At 40.6% G+C, this 23,288-nt stretch overlaps 1 protein-coding gene across 2 annotated transcripts in view; it reads left to right on the forward strand.

The window, feature by feature from the left end:
• Nucleotides 1-23,288, forward strand: part of si:ch1073-358c10.1 (mitochondrial peptide methionine sulfoxide reductase) — a 55,202-nt gene that overhangs the window by 840 nt on the left and 31,074 nt on the right. The window contains exons 2-3 of one of the 2 annotated variants that reach the window (XM_039603829.1): nt 2,386-2,503; nt 2,735-2,804. Coding sequence is in view for 1 of the 2 variants with exons in the window: in XM_031758360.2 (XP_031614220.2) it covers nt 17,774-17,954 (181 nt within the window). In the remaining variant the exon portion in view is untranslated. Of the gene's footprint in view, nt 1-2,385; nt 2,504-2,734; nt 2,805-17,734; nt 17,955-23,288 lie in introns of those variants that run through there. The other variant, XM_031758360.2, reaches the window with a different exon arrangement.

The following is a 23,288-nucleotide window of genomic DNA, read 5'->3' on the forward strand; positions in this document are numbered from 1 at the left end:
AGTGCGGGGTCTGTGTAAAAACTGTGTGTACAAAGATAGAAGTAGCCTGCGAGGATCTGTGTGTGTGCGTGTGTGAGTGTCGAGAGGGAGGTCGACGGCACGTGTCGTGTCTGCGTGGAGGGTGCGTGGCAAACACGCTGCCTCGAGGGGATCTCCCGTGACCCTTATCTGCGCGTCTCTGGGGACGCCTTTTAGCCCCTCCTGGGATGCAAATGAGCGGCCATAAAACAGAGGCAGATACAGCTACAGAGACGGTGGTGGAGGAGAAGAAAGCGAAATGGGACCAAGGGGAGAATGGAGGAGGAGGAGGAGGTGGTGGTGTAGAGGGGGGTCACCACTCACATCTCAGCGCGCGCATGAACCTAAATGCATGAAGGAGGTGGAGGGGGAAAAAAATATATATTTTTGTTTTTTCTTTTTCTTTTTTAAAAACCCCAATACAGATATGATGACTGCGTGTGTTGGTGGAGGACTTCTTGTGTTTTTCCATGTGCTAGAGTTCGACATATTGACTGAATTCACAAGAGGCACTTGAATTATCATCAGTTAAAGTCCCTTTCCTGACTGCTGTGATTCGGAAACAATTTTAGCTGTTAATCCAGCAGTATCCAGTGGATCTGTCAACTGATTAAAGAAATGATCTGATGTAGGCCCGTGGCGTGCTATTTATTTCATATTTCAAACATTAGACCCTGCAAATTTTTCACACGGGAAAAAAAAAAAGATTATTAAATATTTTCTGTTGGGAAGTATTGTTTAGAGAGAGCTACTTAAATGCGTTGTGTCGGTGGGTTCATATTGCGCTACAAGGTCATGGATCTGCTTTATTTTCCCCTCATTATCATAAGGCATCCATCTCTTTCTTCCATTAGTGACGCTTCACCATGTCGCCAAACCGACCTCTATTTACATGACTAAATTAGATTTCGTGCATTTTGTTTCAGAAAGCCTGCCCATAGCTAAAAGTAAAAAATAGAAGCAGTCCGGAAAGAATAAGGCACTTAATATAACTAATATGTATATGGACTGATATTTTTCTAATAGAAAAGAATAATACATGCATACACTCTGTGTTCTTGGACCTCACCGGTTGCAATTTCAGTCACTTTATTATATTTTGCGTCTAATTTTCAAAGTGGATTTTTTTAATTCAGTCATTATATTTCACTATATATATATATATATATATATATATATATATATATATATATATATATATATATATATATATATATATATATATATATATATATATATATATATATATATATATATATGTATGTATGTATGAAGAACAGTTCATGACGATTAATGTTTTTTACCACATGATGGGGGGTTTATACTCGGTCACCTGCTCTCCATCGCCAGGGGTTCCACACTGTTAACATATTGAGTGGTACCCCCTCATTTCGCCCATAGTCTCCCGATTGTATTGAGAGTTTTACGAAAAATGTGTAGACAGCCATAGAGGTCTGAAAACAGTTGATGACCTCTGTCTTAACATATGTGGCACACTTGCCCTGTGCACGCTCTAATTGTGTGCAGATGACAGTCAATAATGAATTGTTTTTCACCAGCATGTCAGCATAACGCATTTAGGCCTACAACAGATGCAGATTATTCTCGGGAAAGAAAACAAAACAAGTCTTTTGTGTTTTTAATCTTCCAGTCTCTTCAAAATGTTGTCCTTTGGGGATGATTTTATCCCGTTTTCCTATACTGAACACACTGAATCAAATTTTGAATAGAAGCTTTAAAAATCTAATAGTATAGATATGTAAATAAGTAAAATTAAACAAAATCAATTTATAAATATATATATATAATTTTTTTTGCCTGTTCTGCTTCCATCATCTGAGATGTAGGTCAGCTCACATCTTTATTGCCTACAGCGATGTACAGCTTGAATCATCTGACACATCTCTGTGATTATAGGAGTAAAACTGAAGCTCGTCTTTTAAATTACTTTATTCGTTATGTCTTTTTTATTTACTTCTTCTTCTTTTTTCTTTTTCTTTTTCTTTTGCTTTGAAAAGAAATACTAGATAATACAAATAGAAATGTTGTCCATGAAATGATGTCTTTATTGAGACTTTTTGCAGAACAAAAACACAAAGGTGTGACACGGAAACAGACGAACAAAACAAGTATCATTCTAAATGAGCAAAAGTCAAATAAAGTCAAATGAAATCAAATTTTTTAAAAGCCGTATTTTCAGACTATGAATAGTAACGGAAATCAGTTCAGTGGAAAAAGAATATATCGCCATGCATGAGAATGATTCAGGAGGTTGTTGCGTTTTATGATAGGCCTAAAAACAATAATCGTGTAGTAGCACATTATGCCCTTGTAGCATTTTCATCCTGTTTTTCATCTTTCTCTCAGATAGGGCAAGTGTACGCTCATGCGGAAATACACAGACCTTTGAAGTGGCCCTCTGTCACCACATGGCAGATCCCCCTAGTGTGATCCCTCTGTCCATTTGGCCAAAGGACCAACATTGGTAGGCTGCCTACGGCTCTGTCTGTCCTGACATTATGGAAAACCAGTTTATTAGTATAGGCTTAGCCTGGCGCCCAGTGATTGTGGTGTCCTTATTTCGCCTATTTTCCCTCTATGTCTAAAGAATATATGTTCTGTGGTTTGCATTAACTCATCTGGACACCTGTCTTAGGCCACTGTTCAGTAGCTCTGCCTAATGCCTACTCTCCTGATTCTTTTCCTAATCCCATAGGATGGTAGCAAACACCCATCTGTGCAGTTACCAGTGCCACTTTCCTGTGTTGGATGGGCTTTGCACTCAGGTGAGCGAAGATTGTGGCTTCTCTCTTGGCATTCACCGCGTGCCTTAATTGTATTGAAATTAAATCAAGGTCCACTGTGAACACAAAGAGCCCAAACCGAAACTTCCAAAATGTTCCCAGCTACTTCGATTCTCGCTTCTAATCGCTTCACTTACCATGCTTGCACTACAGCAATTTTCAACATGCGCACTCTTTGCTAAATGCTGTCACTTTCTCAGTCTTCAATGTGTGTTCTGTTTTGGGTTTCGCCACTCCATCCCTGTTTGACTTTGTCATTCCTCTCTCCTCACCTGTGATTCCTTGTCCCTGAAGCCTCAGGGGCTGCTATGCGGTCCTTCTACACGACAAAGTACATTGCATGCTAATCCCACACTAACATGCACTCTCCCTTTGCAACGAAAACATATTTTCAATACAAACAATACAGAAAAAAAGCATACACAATACAAGCCAGTGACATTGTGATTCTTCTATTGGAACAGCTTATAGTATGTAAATGCATGCATGCGGTTCTAGCTGTGCAAAAGAGAGGGTTTCCAGCAAAAAAAAAAGATGAACAAAAAATACATCTTGTGATCATCAAAACAGAATTCACACCATTAAGACATGTGTACACATTTGTATACACATACTACAGCACATCATAAAAAAGCACCACAGAGAGAGGAAAGCACAGAGAAACAGGGAGGGAGATAGAGCAAGCGAGCAAAGCTACCTTTGTTGCACCATAAAGAGAGCAGCAGCCCAGCTACCTGATTGCTACCATTCCTGCAGACCATCTTCCCCTCAGAGCAAAACAAAGGACGACGACTAGATATTTATGAGAACACGTTACGATGCACAGCTACGCCTTATCCTCGCCATAGCACTGCCTCCACTGTTCCTGGTTAAGAGCTTGGTACGGTTTAACCAGATCAAGCAGTTCTTCATTACAGTTGGTAAAGCTGTGTCGTTATATCCCCCTTACCCTCCCTCCCTCCCACTCTCCATCTCTTCTCTACTGTTTCTCTCTCTCTCTCTCTCTCTCTCTCTCTCTCTCTCTCTCTCTCTCTCTCTCTCTGTGCCGCTCTGCGCATGCAACTATAGCTATGTACAGACTGGAAAACAGGATCTAAATAACAACACTCTCCATCCTGTAATTAAAAACTATATACGTATAAGTAAATAAGTAACTAAACGAAAAAAGTGAATATTAATGTTCGGCCCAAAGCAAAAGCGCAAGAGGAAAAATTAAGCTTGTTTGCCATTACGCAAGACTCTCCCGAAAAACTGATAGCGTTACAGCTAAAATCGCTCTTTTTACAACTCTTGACCACTGCCCTCAGGTCCTTTATATTTTTAATACAGTTTTTGTTTTTTTGTTTTCCAGATCAAATATATCCTTCCTCACTAAAGACGTAGCAAAAAAAAAACTGCAAAGAAGGTGCAGCGTATTTCCTCCTTCGGGTCCTTGGTCCTGATTCTGTGATTGTTGTCGCTGTAGTTGTAGCTGTGCCTGCGCAGCTCCATCCTGTGAAGGTCCTTGTGGGTTGGGAAGAGCAGGGGAGCAGTCACACAGGGGGATGGTGGGATGGCGGACAAGGGGCTGAAGGGACGGGAGGCAGGCAGGCAGGTGTCACGCATGCAGTCAGGGGAAAGAGGAGAGGGTAGCAGGAAAAACAAAAAAACAAAACTAAATTCTACCCAGTCACCACAAAATAGAAAAATCCATTTGGATCTGCTCAAGACAAAACCGAAAAAGAAGGCAAAAAAGCCCAAGATGTAAAATATACATATATAAGCCAGGCAGGTATATATGTATAAGGATCCAAGGGAGAAGGAGGAGAAGGAGAGAGATAATGGATGGACGGACGAGGAGGAACAGGCAACTGGCTCACACACAGACACACTGCGCCGAGGCGCAGGCACGGGCTTCAATTTATGCTTTCTGGTCGACACCACCCCCCACCTAACACACGCACGCAAACACACATGCAGACACATACACACGCACACACACACATATAGAGTGTCCCGCCCCTATCTGCCCCTGTCCCTGTCCTGTCCCGTACTGGATGCGTGGCCCAGCTGATCAGTGCAGAGGGATTAGCCAACAGGGCCAGCTGGCAGGGATTACACAGGCAAAGTGGGGGAGGTGTGTGTGTGTGTGTGTGTGTGCGTGCGTTAAGGGGGGGGGGGTGATGGGAATGGGAGGGGGCATGAAGGGCGAGGAGGGTATGCCTACTGGGGGAGGGGGGGAGGGGGGATGGGAGGCCTTGTCTTGTCCTGGCAACACACAGGCGTACACACACACACACAGATGTGCAGGGAGACACACAAACTTGACCAGATAGTCGTCGCATAGATGTTTCATGCAGATGCGCATACACGGCATGCACCAGTGCCTGGACACAACATAAAAAGCTTGCAAATATGATTTGAAGGAATGCATGAGCTGCAGTAACTGCAGGGGTAACGCAGCCAGTAAGCCGTGCAGCGCAGCCTCTTTCCCGACAAAACAGGGCGACGCACAGTGTTGATAAATGTATGTAAATGTGCAGGAGGCTCCGGGGAACGGATGGCAGAGGGGGGCAGAGAGAGGGAGGGAACCCCACGGGAGAGTGGGGCCAGGCTGACAATGCAAGGCTTTGACCCTTGACCCTTCTCCGCTCCATCATCCGTGGCCATCAGCTGATCCCGAGAAATGGACAACCACAGTACCGCTATCGCCCTCGCAAACACATGCACACATGCACACGGGGCGCTCGTCTGCTAAGAACACTAAATCCACCCAGACCCATCTCACCTCTCTCTGTTTTTTTATTACCACTCCTTTTCCATCTCTCGCTCCCTCCATCCCTCCCTGCATTTCTCTTTGCCGTCTCATGCCTCACTTCACCACTTAGCTCAATCCAATATCCCCGCTCCTAACCTTTCTGATTATTTTGAAATGTGTCGACATCTACAACTTTCACATCTCTGCAGGAAGAGATTCAGACTGTATGAGAATATTTTTATCATACGTTCATGTTTTGATTTGTCCCTTTGTGTCATACTTTAAAAAAAAAACTTAATTCAACCATTTTTTAGACTTATTTTCAGCTATGTCACAACACAGTGACACATAGTGTAGTTAAATTAAATTTTATATTTGTAGAATGAAACAGTTTTTGCTTTTATAAATCAATCTTTTATGGAAAGTGTGGTAACTGCTTTACAATAATAAACACTGAACAGCACGTAGTGTAAATACACGTGCAGCTCAACCGATTAGAAATCATATAAGCAGCATCAGATTCTGATCTTTTACCTCCTGTATGTTCAGTTATCTATAATGATGCAGTTTAAAATAATCCTGGAAGCATGAATCATGTGGTTTGGCCACTGCTGTCAGTGTGATTTTTGTCAGGCATTACCAAAACCACGCAGGCTAAACTACCCGCACGTCTCCACAGTAGCAATTTGACACACATTTACTTCACACCCCTTTGATCTTCATTTCTGCAAAAGCGTAAAATATCTGCTTTAAATATCACACAGAATTACATACCTTGATGGAGTGAAATGGTGTAGAATTTGATATATTATTTTTGCACAGAAAATATGATCTGTCTCGAGCCCGTCACTAAATCTGCCCAAACTGCCACATATACGGGGATAATTCGGGGACGTGTTCAGTTAGCGTTAGCTGCGTCAAGTGTTATTTTGTGAAAAGCTAAAAGTCAAAAGTTATTCAGACTGTCAACAGCAGTTTGAGCTACAGTATGTTAGACAGAGACACACATCAATCCAAACACACTCTTACCCAGACGTGTACAAACACTACGCAGAGGTACACACTCACACACACAGTAGGATTTATGAAAAATCAAAGAGACATTGTGTACGGCCTTGCAGGCAAAAAAGAAAAGAAAAAACTGTGCCATTGTTTTATAATAAATATATAGAATTAGACTTGGTTGACGTGTGACCGACATGACATTAGTTTACATTTGTTTACCGGGAATACACAATAACACCGCAGCAGAGCTCTGGGGTAGAACAATAGCTTGGCCACAAATGGAGGACAGCTTGGCCTTCTGTTTGTGAGGCATGGGGAGATGGATTTTATGAGGTAACGTAAGTTAAGGTTTACCTCAGAGGCATTAACAAAAAAATGTGTTTTATGTTTTTGTGTCAAAGATATATATACTTTTTTGTCTATGAATTGACGAAAGCTTGAACTTAATATTTATGCTCATCAATTACATGCCATACATTTCATGCATAGTGCAGATTTTATTTGTTTGTATCAGGTGTTTTAAGGATTGTGCACGTTCGCATGGCGTTGGAAAAAAAAAGATTTGCAATTGCATTTTAATGTCCTTACAACCTCGTCCTCCATTTTAAAGGCTTGTACACGTGAGGATGAGAGCGGGCGAACAGGCATGCAACCTTACAAGCACACAGCTTGGAGGATCACAGAGAGGCTAGCAAAGACTTTTTTTTTCTTATCATACGGAAAAAATAAAAGGAGAAATAGACGAGCGATTATACAAAGAGACAAGCTGTCAGAGACAGACAGGCAGGAAGACAGAGAGACAGGCAAATAGACAGTGCTCGTCCCTACTTTGGTAATCTGATGGAGAGATTAGCAAGCAGGCAGCATTTGGGTCGGATTATCGAGTCATTAGAAAAGACTGGTGCTCCAGAGCCTCTCTCATGTGTTAATGTGGCTTTACAGGTCCTCCCGGCAGTCTGTGCAGATTGTATTGAGAGTATATACAGTAGATAGTCCTTCAATATGCAAATACATAAATCTCACGCGCCAGTTTCTGTATGTATGTATGTATTATTTACATCCCACCGGGATTATAATAGTCTTTATGAGTGATGTTCTAATTATTCCGAATATTTTAATTATCTTTTAAGAATGGCTTATAGTCAGAATACACACGTTTTCTTTTTATTTGTATCTATTTAGGTCGTAAAGGTAGCACATGCAATGCTTTAAATGTGTTTACTGCAGAAGTGTATTAACCATGGTTGTGTTGGTACAAGAAAACAATATAAATCAAATTTTAAAATTAGAAATCTTTAGTTTTTTTATAATCTTTAGTTTTTTTATAATCTAATATTTTGAAATGTATATATTAGATCTAATGTATATATTAGATATAATACATAGAATGTATTTATGTTAAAGTACCACAACATAGTTTCTTTTTTTAAATTGAAAACTCTTTTTTTTTTTAGCTAAACTGAGGCATTAGTAAAAAGTCACTGAGAAAATGCATCTTCACTGTCCTTAAGTGTACTGCTGGGTAAGCTGTAGCATTTAGCACCATGTAGGTCAGTGGGGAAAATGGTGCTATATGGCCTTCTTGCACTTGCAAATCATACAGATGTGACGTTCAGTGATGATGGGATTTACACAGGATCAGGAAGAAGCCAGAGAGCTTATGAGTGTGTGGGTGTCTTTGCAAGGGAATACATGTATTTACAGTAGGTTATATGGATTTGGGGTATTTGCTCTGTAAATATCAGCGGTGACACACACAGCTCAGTTGTATGTGTGTGTGTTTTGTTGTGTCAGAGGTCGGAGCAGCTGGGCTGTTCATTGACAGCTGATCAATGCTGCTGACACTCTGTGTCAGTTGCGCTGATATGGTCGAGTGACTGCAATATCAGTTTCAGTTTCACTAGAGTAGGCAATAGAGCCGCTGATGAGTGTGTGTTTGGGTAATATTAGCTAGCCTTTTTTTAAAAAAAAAAAAAGAAAGAAAAATTCCTCACTGTGCAGACTCCTCATTCAGCTTGTGACCGCTTCGCTACTTCACTTCCAGGTCGATCATACGCGCGTTCAGCCACTATCAAACACACACACACGCATGCACGTGCAAACTCACACTATCTGATCTGCGTGTTCCCAAAAACCTTCCCTTTTGCTGCTGCCTCTGCATACAGCATGCCCCAGTTCCCCACCCCCATCCCTTTTTGTCAAATAAATTGCTATGTGACCTACTTCCCATTTTGCACCATTTCTCTCATGTTGAGATATTATTGTTTGAACGCGAGTGATTTGCTTTGGGGCATACAGTTTCAAAGAAAACGCAGTGTACAGTATATGTTATGGGACAATCCATACTGTAAACTGTAATGAATATATATTTAAAAAAATATGAAAAAGTTAACATCACCATTGATTTTTTTTTTTTCATGAATTGCAGTTTGGTGTTGTTGCAGTGTTGCATGTTCTTTTAATGTATAGGCAAGCTTTTTTTTAAGGCTTTTGTTATTAAAATTGCTCTTGTATGATTTGTAATTAAAGTACTTGGTTCACACATTTCCCGATTAACACATACAATAATACTCATAGCCCTCATAATAGCAGGATGTCTTTGTGATGGTCATAGACTAAAGAAATAAGGTAAATCAATTTTGCAGCCTAGTCAAGCAGAAAGCACAGTGGTAATTTTCAGTAATAACCATGGCTAATTCATTGGACCTCATTGCATTTATAAACCAGTTAGGTCTGCACTAGTTGGCATCCAGTATTTTCTTTGGAGTTGAGGTGGATTTATCAAATCACTTCACGATAAACGGGCTTTTGTAGCAAAGGGTTCAAAATCCAGAAAATGACATACAGGCAGATTAAACAGCAGCTGAGCTTTACTGACTTATTGTGTATCGTTATTTTTGCTTTAATTAAAATATAATATATAATACTTCAAAAATCGCCTTTCATAATTTGTTTCAATTAAATCTTCTTCATAAATTGTACTCATTAACTCATTTATTCATATATCTTGTATTTCTTGTTCATCCTTTTGAGTCTTACATTTAAATAGCTGTCTTCGTGAGTGTGTGTGTGTGTGTGTATTTTTGTGACTTTCCATGTGTGTATATATGTATATGTGTGCCTTTTCCTGCATCTCAGTGTATCAGCTCAAGGCTCCCTCGTGCCTTTGCCCAGCCATGAAGAGATGGCACCGGAGACCACACTGACCCTGATTTATTGGGATCAGAATCCACATGACAGCAATTAATTTACATCCATTAACCACATCGCTCGCTCTTTCTTTCGTGCTCTCTGTGGACGTTTGGCACTCTCGCACAATCGGTTTGAACATTTTTGCGCTTCTTCCACTTACTCTAAGACTTTCTCCCTTCTCAGCATGTTCTCTCCGCTTTAATCAGTCACTCTCACGCTACCGGTAGCACCCACATTTCCCTCTTAGCATACCGGGATTTCATATTCCTAATCCATTTAGCAGACCTTTAGCATCACTTTTGACCTAGGTCTCTACATAAACAATAATGCCATCAAGTTCATATTGTTTGTCTGTGAGTTTGTGCTAATATAGTGTGTATGAGGGAGATAGGGAGGGAGGGAGTGTGTTACTGCCTCCTGAAGAGCTGAGGAATCTCCTGTTTAATCGTATGAATAATCCCTGTAAATAATCATTATGTTACATATACTCACTCTTTTTAATAAATGAACACACATTGTGTAATCAGAAGGAATTAAACAGTGCTCAGTAAATTATCTGATTATGATTAAACAAGGAATTTGACATTAACATTATAAGCTCAGCACCTTTTGTTCATTTGAGTGCATCCTTCATGCTGTTTTATCGTTAAAGCATCCAACTTATGCAGTTTATATGCTCAAGGGTGTTCCTCTCTTCCCCTTACATTAAGTCTCTTTATTACTGGCCTACATCTGTCGCTGCTACCCTACCTCTTACTCGTCTTTTCTACCAGTATCTGTCTTCCAAGTGCTTTTTGCTGGCCTTTCAACTCAAGACAGGAGACTTTGCTTGAGGGAGAATTTGCCATTTATTTTTGGAGACAAAAAAAGGGGCTTTAGTGCTTTGTATCTTTTCCCCTTTTTGTCTTCTTTTTCTACGCATCTTTGCTCTCTGCACCATTGTGGTGCCTCTTCATCCAACTCAGGCCTCCATGCCTTTACTTTGTCCTTGGGGTGAGAGGAACAGAAGAGCGCGGCTGGCTAAATATGTGCGTGATTGGGACAGTACAGCGGAAGATGAATTCTCTACTGTCTCATTTATTTCCTTACCCTATATTGACAAGCACTTACATTCAAACACATAGCAAGTCTTTTTAAAATAAGGCTGCTTTCTATGTATAGTCATGTATTACCGCATGCTCATATACACATACCCAAGCAAGCGTTTCGTTTTAACATAGTGCGTGTGCAAAACTTGACACTTCTTGCCTAATTCAAAATTTATTCTGAAGGGAGAGACAATGAAAAAAAAATCCTTTGCTTGCATCTCTTAACCAGCATAGCTCGGGGACAGGTTCTACCAGTATCTGTTTAAGGATTGGCTCAGGATGTGGTGCGGGAGGAAAAGTTGCTGTTGGCAGCAGGCAGAAAGACACTGCAAAGGGAGCGGGGGTTCACAATAAAGGATTTTAAACCAAAGCCTCTTTGGTAAAGAGGAGGGAGGAAGGGAGGGAGGAAAGAATGGGGCTATGGGGGTGGTGGATAGATACAGGATGACACAAGGTCCAGATTAACCCTAATCTCAGGCCTGGTGCTTTAGGTGAGGCTGAGCGACTGAAGGAAGCTATCCCATGCCAGGTGGTCATGAGGAGGTTAAAACTGGGAAAGGGTGGGGGGCACTGGGAGCACGAGGATGGGACTGGGTGTTGCTAGGGAAGACGGGGAGAAAAGAGAGTGAGGGGGAAGCGACTGAAATGTAGGTATTTTGATATCTGCTTATCCCGGGCTTTTTTTCTTTTTCTTTTTTTAACCGATAAAACTAAAACCAAAAATCCAAAATGACTGACTGTAAACAGAAACTGAGAAGATGTTATGGATTGAAGTGGGGGTTACAGAGCTAACAGAACAGCAGGGACTGTGGTGGTGGCTGCAGGGTGATTGGGTGGTTGGTGCATGGTGACAGTGGCACATGCCCTAGTGCATGGGATTAGAGGAACAGCCAGTAATCTGCTGTTTAGGCTGTATGTAGGGCAAGAGTAGCTTAGCCCAGCCACTCTTAGCATGGGTGAAGCACCAGTGTGAGAGGGAGAGGAAGTAGACTGGTGTTACATAGCTACACTCAAATCACCCCTGGCTTTCTCTGTGCTTATCTCCCCCTTCCCACTTTATTCTTATATTTCTACACAGTGTTGAATAATCAAAGGTTTTTAATGACATCAATTTAAGGAGAAAATTTTTCAAATTTTTTTCAATTTTTTAATTTTTAATTTTTAATTTTTATTTTTTTTTGGGGGGGGGGGGGTCACTCACTCACTCACTCACTCATTTGCTTATACAGGTATGAGTACATCATAACAAATTTTCACATAACACCTAATTATTAAAAACAAAACAAAGAAACAATGGAATAGTTGCTAAAATGATCTTTTTTGTAAATCTTATAAAATGTTATAATTTCTATTACAAAATTGTAATGTTAAATTGTCTATTTGGGGGGAAAATTGCTCTATAGAAATGTTTCTGAAAAAATTCTGCAAGAAATAAGGACTCAAGTATGAGTATATGTGAGCCTGTGTTGTAGCCCTTCTGCCCCCATCCACAACAGTAGAACAGCCCTTAATAAATGCATTACATTTTACTGAGGGGAGAAAAATATTAAAGGTATAAATATAGAAAAGTCTGATGGGTGCAGGTGAGTTTATAAGAAAAAAGCCCCAAATAAGTGCTCCCACTTACCATCACTTGAGAAGGATCTATTAAATTTAAAATCTAGGCCTTAACAACCCCTTTAATACTCCATAACGTATTTAGTTGCAGGAGTGCTCCAGATTTACAACGTAAGTACGGCTTAGACTACAAATGTTTTATAATGAAGTAAAAATCAGTGGGGAAATTAAATCTAATTATTTGAACCACTGACAAAACAAATGCAAAACTCTCAATAAAATGATATGCTAGATGACTCTAAAGAGAGAGTACAAATTGGCCGACTATCTCTGCAGAAGCACGGCCACATCCTGACCGAGTTTACAGGATAGTTACTGTCAAATGAGAGGGAGGGGAAAATGCAACAAAAAAACGAGTGCACACAGTTTGTAATCACTGTTGAACAGGGACAGCTTAGACAGAGATGCACTTTCTCCTTCACTGTGGAAAGTTCTCATTGTTCTCGTTGTTTTCTGAGCTGACAGAACACACTCCACAGAAATTCACTTTTATCTGTCAAGACTGAGAACATTTCTGAATAAGAAAGCAGTATTTTATTATTCATTGGCAATACTTCTTGGCTTCTGCATTTTTTGTTGCTCTGAAACACTGAAATTATTATAAAATCAAAATAAAAAGTATTTTTGGTAGTTGGAGGGTGTGTGAGTGAGTATTTAAGCAAAATTCAGGTAATGGGTGGGGCTGAACTAATCAATCGTTCGAGCTCCAAAGACTATGAATATTTTGCTTTTTTGGTCTTCTGTGCACAGAAGTAATCCGAGTATCTTGGCGCTTTTTGTTTGTTTGGGTTTTTTTTTTTTTGCTTCTACAAAATCAGATACTTGACAGCATCACAGTGATGAACATTTGTCACTTTCTTAAGACATTTTAACAAAATTTGCAATAGTTTATAAATTAATAAGCAATGAAATTAAGGGATGATTGCAATTATTACCTGCACAGTCAACATTAATAACAAACTTTTTATAATCCATGCACTTTCTGATGAATGAAGATGCATTCTGAAAACACAACATCCGGATAAACAGAAACAACTTTTTGGGCTATTTTTATAATGCGGGTTATTTGTGTCAGTGAAGTTCATTGAAATCAGAGAAAAGAAGAGAGTGATGAGTTTATACAGTCATGGTAAAAAGAAACTTCACCCCCTTTTTATTCTATTATTTTACATATCGGGCATGAAAAATAACTTGGTCTGTAGCAGGTCCTAAATTAAGTAAATACAGTCTCAAATGCAAACATGATACATTACTTCATATCATTATTTATTTCACAAAAAATAAACCTAAATGCAGAGGCAGTGTGTGGAAAATTCAGTACACTCTCTTTGCTTCCATAGGACATAAGAGGTTTAAGTTGCAACCAGGTGCTGCTAATTAAATGCCCTTAAATAACTGATCACCAGCAAGCGTGAGCAGCTCGCTAAGAGCAGAAGTTTTGGCAGTTTGCTCCCTGAGCCATTTTGATGTGTTAAAACAATGCCAAGGAGGAAAAACATGAGCAATGATCTTAAATAAGTAATCATTGTTGCCCATCAATCTGGGAACGTCATTTCCAAACAAATTAAAGTCCATCATTCCATTATTCGCAATTGGAAAACCTTCAAGACAGCTGCCAATCTTCCCAGCAAATTTAACCCAAGGTCACGCTGTGAAATGCCAAAAAAAGGAGAACGCTTCCTCTCTCTTATCAGCACAAATGCCTCATCCCAACTGTCAAGCACAGTGGTGGAGGGGTTATCATTTGGGTTTATTTGGTACCCACAGGAGAAGATCGCTTTGCAGTCAGTGCGTTTGACGAGTTCATGTGACTCTTGAATACGTGAATAACATGTGAGGCCATCTGTCGAACAGCTAAAGCTTGGCTGAAATTGGGTCATGGAACAAGGCAAGGATCCCAAGCACACCAGTAACTCTACAACGTGATGGCTGAAAATAAGAGAATCAAGGTGTTTCGATAGTGCAGTGAAAGTCCAGACCTCAACTTGTCTCACGTGCTGTGGCAGGACTTTAAAAGAGCTGTGCATAAAATAATATAAGTTTCACTTAATTTAAAATTTTGTAAAGGAAATGATTATCGCAAGTTGCTAAAGGTGATTCTACAAGCTGACGAATCATGGGTGTACTTATCACATAGTTTCTGTTTTGGTTTATTTTTGTTAAATAAATAGTGACAGTGTAATATTTTGTAGTTCATTTGAGATTGTATTTACCTTTTTTAAGACCTGTTAAAGACTACAGTATTATTATTATTAGTAGTAGTAGTATTATATCCTGATTCACAAAACCTTGTTTTCTTTTTACCCAAACTGTACTACTAAATCATATCATATAATATGGACAATATTATTATCGTCCATACTAGCTGTCCATTATAGTGTATATTTACTCTCCTGTTGAAACAACTGAAGAAAGGTACTGTCATGCCTCAGCCTTTCATGTCATTCAAACAGGCCCCCATCTCTTCTCCCTATTTTCCAATGAGCCAAGTGGTTTATGTCAAGTGAAGTCAAGCATGGGCCAGCATATGAATCAAAATTTGTCAAGTTCGTTTTTTCCCACTCCGCTCTATGAATTGATACAGCCTTACTTTTTAATATGAATCCCCAGAGAGCGCCATGTTGCTTTTAACTGACTGTAGGTTCAGCAGAGCAATCAAACCCTTTGTTTTTTCACACCATCCCACAATCCCACCTGCTTCGACGAGACGATAGAGGGCCCTTTGAAAAGAACGAGGCGGCATGATTTATTATTCTAATTAGGTGAAGTGAGACTTTTGCAAAGCCACAATTACACTAAATCGCCAAAACAGTTTTCTGGTTGGCTGGCTCCTGTTCTGTTTAGATGTTAATCAGAGGCAGCTATTGAGTTGAGGTGCAAACTGCTTGTGAGTCACACTATTGCTTGGTAATATCTTCAACAAACACACAAACAATCAGATGTTTGGGGTCCTTTACTAAATTGCAAATAGGCTTTTTGTCTTATTAAATAAAATTGTGTAAACCAGGTATGCAAGCCTGCTTCCCAACCATGTCGTCGTCAAACAGAAGGCTTAACATGCAATGATACCGAGTACTGCAGTGTTTAATTCCAGGTCATTTCATAATCTCTTTGATACTCACTCACATCTGCACATCTCTTTGCTCTCACTCACTGACAATCAAGCAGCTGCAAGCTGGCATGCTCACTAAATCCTCTGCTACTACACACGAGTCACACGCCAAACATATGCAGTCGCTCTCTGCATGCATATATGCGCACGACCTGCACTAGTGCCCATTACAGAGCACGCACACACTCATGCGCACAGGCCCTCATACACATGTTTGTAATGTAAGCATTCAGGCACAAGCAAATCCAAGTGCAGGCACAACTGAGTACTGCACTCATGGAAAAAAAACACTATATTATTAGAAATTAATGTGTTGGCAGAATGAGCATATATACTTTTACAGACTCAGACTGGCACGCAGGAGGAAATTAACCCACAACACAGACTCCTTTTAGATCCAATCCATTCCTGTGGTTCTCATCTTCCACCCCTTCTCCCCTTTCCACTTCCTACATTCCCTACAACACCCTGAAAACACCCCAATCATCCTGCATCAACAGGCATGTGAACCTTGTGCTTGGTTCATCTCCTTCTATCGCTCTCTTTCTCCCTCACTCCCTCTCTCCCTCTCTGCTGCCTCCTCTATTTTCATCCGTGTGCTTCCACTCTCCTAGCTTTCGGGTAATTACCTGGCATTTGCATTGCAAAGTCCCCAATGCCGCCCTCAGCTCCTCCGCAGGTGATTGAGCTTCATTTCCCCAGCAGATAAGAGAGAGAGAAAGAGGAAGAGGGAGAGGAAAAGAGGATTGCGGCAGGGTGTGATGTTATTCTGGATTGCAGGATATAGGAACAATGCCCCAAATTCTTTGTTATTCTCATTGTCTGGTTCAGAGCGCACAGAAAAATGTTTCCGCACATAAATAATCAGTCATTACTATCGCATCACCTGGTCTGGCTGTATTTGCAGTAAAACTCTGCTTTTTGACTGTTGCAGGCTTGTAACTCTGAGTGACTTTTTTTAGACGAATAGTTTAAATAGTTTTGTGCCTTTGCCTTTTTCTGTGGGTTATAGTAGCAAATCACAAATCATATTAGTGCCAATTAAAGACAGTAAAGGACACAATGATTGTTGTTGACTCCTACTTTAGGTGAACTTAGATGTATTTTATTATTAATTCATTATTTAGCATTTAGAGCACCACAAAGTAGTGAAATGTGTCAATCAGAGGTTCATTTTATCTGGCCAACAATCCTAAACTAAAGATTTAAGACTTTTTGTTTAACAGACTAAACTAACAAATTCTAGAGCAGAAATTCTGGCACAATTAATTAGTTGTCCTTGATTATCCATCAGCTGACCAATACTTTCAACTTTTCTTTACCTCTTAGTCTCTGTCTCTTTTGTATGTTTCACAAAACTGAAATTATGTACAGCTTTCGATCCAAGACAGCAGCTTTCATTGCTAATGAGATGTCAGATGATTGATAAGTATGCCTTTCTTGAAGACTTCAGGCTGGAATTTGCGCTTTTTAAGTCATCGAATCATCACGAATGATGTCTCCAGACATAATAAACGTGCACTGGTTGGGATTTTACATTCCCTCATCCAAGCATTCGTAAGTACATATTCTTCATTCTACATGATCTTCCATGTGATTTTTGTAAAGAAAAATATAGGTGTCAGGTTTATACAGCGGAAATAACCAAGAAGACCCGGTGTACGGTCTTAAAGACATTAAAGGGCATGACTTTCTAGATATTTTCGGATCGTTTATGTGGTCAGAGTTGTGTCCACGAGAACGTGGCTCATCTTCTTTTGCATTTCATCCATCCTGCAGGGCTTAGAGCCATTTTGTTAGATATTAACTGCGAGCTCTTAATGCTGTTCCTCATCAACGTTAACCCCAAACAAGCATTACTTTATATAAAATGAACCACAAAGGGGAAATAACCTTCCATACATCCGTATTCCAACCCGCTCCACCAGTAGCACCTCCTACAGAATGAGCGCTGATTACTGGCGAGTGCTCATTTGCATGCTGGACGCCGTGGATATTTATTTAAATTTAATTTCTTTCCCGCACACGGTGCTGTGCAGGCTTTTGTGCCAAAGTCATATTAACCCCTTGACTAGTTAATATGCAGTGCACGGCGTTGCCCACGCGCGATGAATATTCATATTGATGGCGTTTTCGACGGCGTCTCTCCATCCCTTTCTCCCTCCCCTTTTCCCGCTATGTAACGGAACGACGTGGCGCTATGGAGGCATGCCGTAAGACTCGGGCAACCTCACAGTTACGCCCTCAAACACAAACACAGATCGTGTGGCTCCTTGTAGTTTACGTGTGCTTCGCTGTCGCTGAAACAATGAGCGATAAAACTCAGATGCCGAGCAGAGAGGCCGCGCTGAAAGGAAGGGAGGAGAAAATGGTCGTGGCAGGTAAATAACGCACGGTGGTGAGTTTGTACCAAGACAACAGTTGGCACGGGGGTGACACCTGGTGCTCCAGGTTACCTGTGGCACACGCACAGGACTGACATCAGAACAGCTCGTGTGAAAAATAGTAACAGAAAACGGCGTCGCTGTTCAGTGAAAGCAAAGTAAGATGTGCAGTTGGTACTGCGTTATAAACTAATTATTAAGTGTATAGATATTTGAAGTACACAAGTATGTAGCTGAAGTATACAAAGATTAAGGTGACAGCTTCCAAGCAGTCGCTGGCTTTTGCCTGAAGCCTTTTGCTCTGCAAAATCCCTACCAGCTGAGAAACTTCTTCTGCTGTTATTTTCCACTCTTGGTAGGAGGTGCTGATGCCCTGCATGACCACAGGTTTGAACTCCTTCCATTCTGCAGAAAAATAAGGGCAGCACAAATCAAAACAGCATTTTGCAGATTATAGTTATCAAGGACAAACCAGTTTTCAAGTGGGTGTTAGGTTTCGTTATTTAATTTTTATTTATTTTTTCACTTGTAAGTCCTTGACTTCATCTTGGCACAACGTAGGTGTCGGATGTTTTGTTCAGGGATCAATCCAGCCATGTTAAAGGTTGAGACATATCACAACAGACACACTGGTTCATGTTAACTGAAATTTTAGCCCTGCGCACTGCAGTGCGTGCAACTGATAGTGAGGGCTTGTGACTGTTTATGCAGGACATTATGGCTGTCTTATAACAGCAATTGGAAATATGATCAGATCCAGAATCACGTAAAAGTCTGTCTTGGTGGGTTTTCAACAAGTAAATCTTGCTCCAGTTTTGTAACTGACCAGACATGTTGTGTTGTCAAAACTTTGCAGCACAGTGAAAAATAGAAAGGCTTTCAAAAGTCAGGCAAAGGGATGGGTGGGTGTTCGGATTGCTCAAATTCATGGCTGTCACCCAGGAAACTAGGGTTCATGTCCTACATGAAACTCCAAGTCGTCGACTTGTTATTTTTCTATTTAACGAAGTAGTTTTAATGATTTTTATTATCATTATTATTACTTCGTCACAAACCACCCTACAGGTTGTAAATTAGCCATTTTATTCTTTTTTGTCTTCATTATACCATTGTATATAGAGAGATTCATAAACACCAAAGAAATGAATAATAAATATATATATATTTACTGTTCTTCTTCTTTTCATGCAACCTATTAATTTTATGAAGCTATTTTGATGAACACTTATTTACAGAAATGAATGCCAACACATTCCAATAACCCCAAGGCGACACTGAACATAGTTTAGCAAACTGTGCTGGTAAACAACAACGGTAAATGTAACATACACGTAATGGCCATTTGCTTTAAGATAACCTACTATACACACAGACACACACACACATATATGTATATATATATATATCATTTGTAATGTTTTGAGTGTTAAGAAAGTATTTTCCTGAAGCTATATAGATGTTGATAATGGTGGCAGCTTATAAAGCAAGAGTTAGGCACCAGGCATACATACACTACGCTAATACACTAAGAGAAGATTATCCGATTTCGGGTTGGTTGGTAGTCAAGAAAATTACATAAGTTCAGGAAAAGCTCGGGGTTTGAATTAAAGCACTTTCGCAATGTTAACCACGTCTTAAAAAGCCTTTCAGAAACCCCTGAAAGCGTACTTCTCCTGAAACTGTATTTTTAGCTCATCCTGCCTGTGAACTTATTCCATGGCGGGGCATTTACAGTTCGTCCATCTACAATTCCCCAAGCATCTCTACTCCTCCTACAGTATTGGTCAGAATTTAATCAAACTTACACACGTTTATCACCTAATGGGTCCTCACCCAAATTGTGCTCAAGGTGAAGGTCATACTTGTCGTTTTACGGGCAATAACGTGAACTGTGATGGATTGTGAGCCGGATGAGTAACAGTGTCATTGACGTTCTGGCTCCAGTCTTTTCTCCACCTGAGCTGTAAAATTCAGCACAGCATCCTGAACAGTCAGTTTTTCAGTGACAGTTTTGGAGCAGCATTAATTACGATTGCGCAAGAACAACATCAACACATTGATTCACTCTCCATTTGAGTTTTACCCATGGGAGCTCTAATATACTACAACCCTTCCATCCAGGGAGACTGTGTACCGCCGTGTATAGTTATAGTTTTGTTTTCCAAGAATTACACAGTAAGTAAAGAGGCCATTTTACGATGACTAGAATGGATGCAGTATTTGTTGCTTAATTTCCGTTGAATTAAATGTGTTTGAGCTGCAGGTCAGAATTATTTACTCTCTAATTTACAGTTTTTATTGGGTGGAATAGTTAGTATTTACTGGACTTTTGACATCACACTGTGGGTTGCTGATATGGATATGGATATGATTCTGATATGGATCTGATAAATTGTATCCACAGAACTCTTGTGTTAGCCTGACATTTTTACAACTGTGGAGATATAAATATGGAGGTTTGGAGCTTTTTTACCTGCCCTGACATTAACTTTTCAAACCAAGCACCTCAGGATACATTTGCTGTGATACTATTTAGTAGAGTTTGAAATAAAAGTTATTTAATTTTTTTTTCTCTACAAAATGATAATAATCAAGAATGCCAACACCTGCCTTAAATGTGTCCTGAAGACGGAGCCAGTCTGCTATCAGTCTGCAATTGAATGGGGTCAAGTTAGCAATTACATGCAACCAGTTTCTGATAATACAGCAATTAACTGTGATAGGTCAGAGAAAATCACATATCTGTTGCTGTCTACATGGACAGAAATGAATATTTAACTATTACATTTGTGCTCAGCAACTTTCACTTTGTTTGAGCGGTTTGGTTGAGTAACATCATCTCAAGATGGTGGTGCATGAGATCAGCCCTCTCGTTTGTTGTATTTCCATAGTAGTTTGATTTAATTAATAAAATATCGATATTTGGTGTCACTGTACTGTATCTGTATTTTTCCCCCCACCCGTCTGTTTAGCCTGTTGAGTGAATGTGTGTGATTTAGTCTGTGGACAGTAATAAAATCTTTCAGTCAACAACAAAATCTGTAGTGGCAGCAAAAGCCTGTTGGGATATGTGGTGGGATTGTGTACAAATAGTTGTTGATTAAGTCAGGATAACACAAATCTGTTTGGATCAAGTCCTCAGCTCTGTTATAGCCATCCTGGCACAGAAAATGTGACATTTAAACAACTGAATGAAATCATTTTACTAGCTTTTGCTGAACTGTTCGGAATTTCATTCATTCTGTGAGTCAAACATCCCTGCCTCACCTCAGCTTGTCTTATCTTTTCATTCACTTTTTCATCTTATTAATTCGGGACAGCAAGCCCAGTATCAGTGTACCACCAAGGAGAATCATGGTGTGATATGAACATAGATAGCACTATCCACAAAGTGCATTGTGGGACCTGGGTGTGAGCGCATAGGATGAAGCCGTGCCGCAGCGTCCAGAGGTCCATCTGGGCATTATGCGCATGAAGGCTCCGCCCCGTCGTAAGTTCCTTCTCCGTCTGTTGAAGCAGCTCGGAGACACCGCATGGCAGAAATCTGTTCCTCCCCTTTCACCATGGGGGAGCAGTTTAGATGGGGTCGTTCAAGTGTGTGTATGTGTGTGTTGGAATAGCATGCTTCTGTGTTTGACGGTGTGAGCCATTAAGCATGAGTAATTTAAGGATTGCAAGAACTGTCTCCACATATGCCCTGTGCTGTCCCAGCCTCGTGTGTGTCCGAGTGCACGCACTCGCGTCCTGTCCACAATGAAGATCGCTAATTTTGAAAGCTACTTCTAGCCTTCCATCCTCTTTAAAGAAGCACCCCGTTTCTTGTTCAGACGTCCTGTTGTCCTGTGTTCTCTCCCTTCCTTGCTCCAGTCTGTATAATGTACTCAGTGACCTTGGCGAGAATGATCCAGTGGCAGATTGCTACATGGTAGGGGCACAGTAGCTATTATTTTGAGTCAGTGCGGGATAGACTGCCAATATTTCTTCTAAACAGGATGGGGGAGGTCAGCTGACTAAAATCAATCTCTGCTACATGTTTCACTATAACTCTTAAAAGCAGCTTCATAGAGAAGATATATTTCTGGTGTTACACCTCTGTTGCTTCTCTTCCGTCTCTTGATGCCCTTGGTTTCCTAGTCTTGGAAAGAGCTTGGAGGGGAGAAAGCATGCATGTGTTGAGTAAACATATAAATTAAGTATCCAAACAGGAGATAAATAAATGAGAGATTTGCTTATGTGCGGTCCTGCAGCTCACTGATTTTTACTAGAGTGTCAGTGCAAGAACGTAACCTGAAATCTGTCGTTTGATACTTGTATGGTTTCCATACCGCAGTCAGTTGGTGAATTGGAGACCTTCTTTACACTCTTCATGCATCTTGGTCAGTGCACTCTGGAGTAAACCACTCTGTGACACTAGCTATATAGAAAATCATTGGATTTGCTCTCATATATGTGCAGGGCGAGAATGTGAAAGTTCATTTTTGCATTTTTCTTGGGCCACTTGGAGACTGCTGTGTTATTTTCCCATCACACCGGCTTTTGTTAGATTTACGAGCAGGCCCAAACAGGATGTGCCTCCATCTTTGAGGAAGGGGAATAGTGGAGCTGATGCGATAATAGCAATCTTTTTCGAACCCAGAATAGTGACAGTGTGAAGTGTATGTATGCATCACAATAACAAGTTGGGTTGGTTGTTTACAGGCCACACCAGCAAAGTTTTCATTACTTACCTCTTAATGGTATTTTTTTTAACCCCCCCTCCCCAATTTGTTCCACTCTTTCTCGCCCCTACCCACCCTCCCATACAGCAGAGGAGTAGTTGGCAGCGGTATAAAGCATCAGCCTGCTCCGACGACTCGTGCCTGAGTCCCTGCCAACCTGTGTGAAGCTAGGAAGGGGAATAGGGAAGAGGGAGGGAAGGGGACGAGAGAGAGGAAAGAGATAGAATGGATTTTTTTTGGAAGGAAGTAAACAGAGCAGCCTGGAAATCGACCTTCCATCGCCAGTTTTGGCATCCAGGGATAGAACCTCTCCCGGGTCCCTGTGAGGAGGCAGGAGCGCTTGGACTTCAGTTTTACGGGTGAGAAACACGGGATCACGGGTAGAAGCGGAGGTTAACAAAGACTAAATACCCACTAAAACAAGTCAAACTGGGCTTTATTGTCCGCTAAACAACAGACAGATTGTTGTCCCCTTGACTGGTGGTAACCTTGATTCAAGCAGAGTGGCAGGGTGTCCGGGTTTGATTTTTCTGGTTCTGGTCCAGCCGCCTTCAACCGACATCGTAAAAGCAACAAAAGGTGACCAACGTATTCCGCTTCCGTCCTGCTGCAC

The sequence above is a fragment of the Oreochromis aureus genome, linkage group 19 (genome assembly GCF_013358895.1).
Source record: "Oreochromis aureus strain Israel breed Guangdong linkage group 19, ZZ_aureus, whole genome shotgun sequence".
Taxonomy (NCBI): domain Eukaryota; kingdom Metazoa; phylum Chordata; class Actinopteri; order Cichliformes; family Cichlidae; genus Oreochromis; species Oreochromis aureus.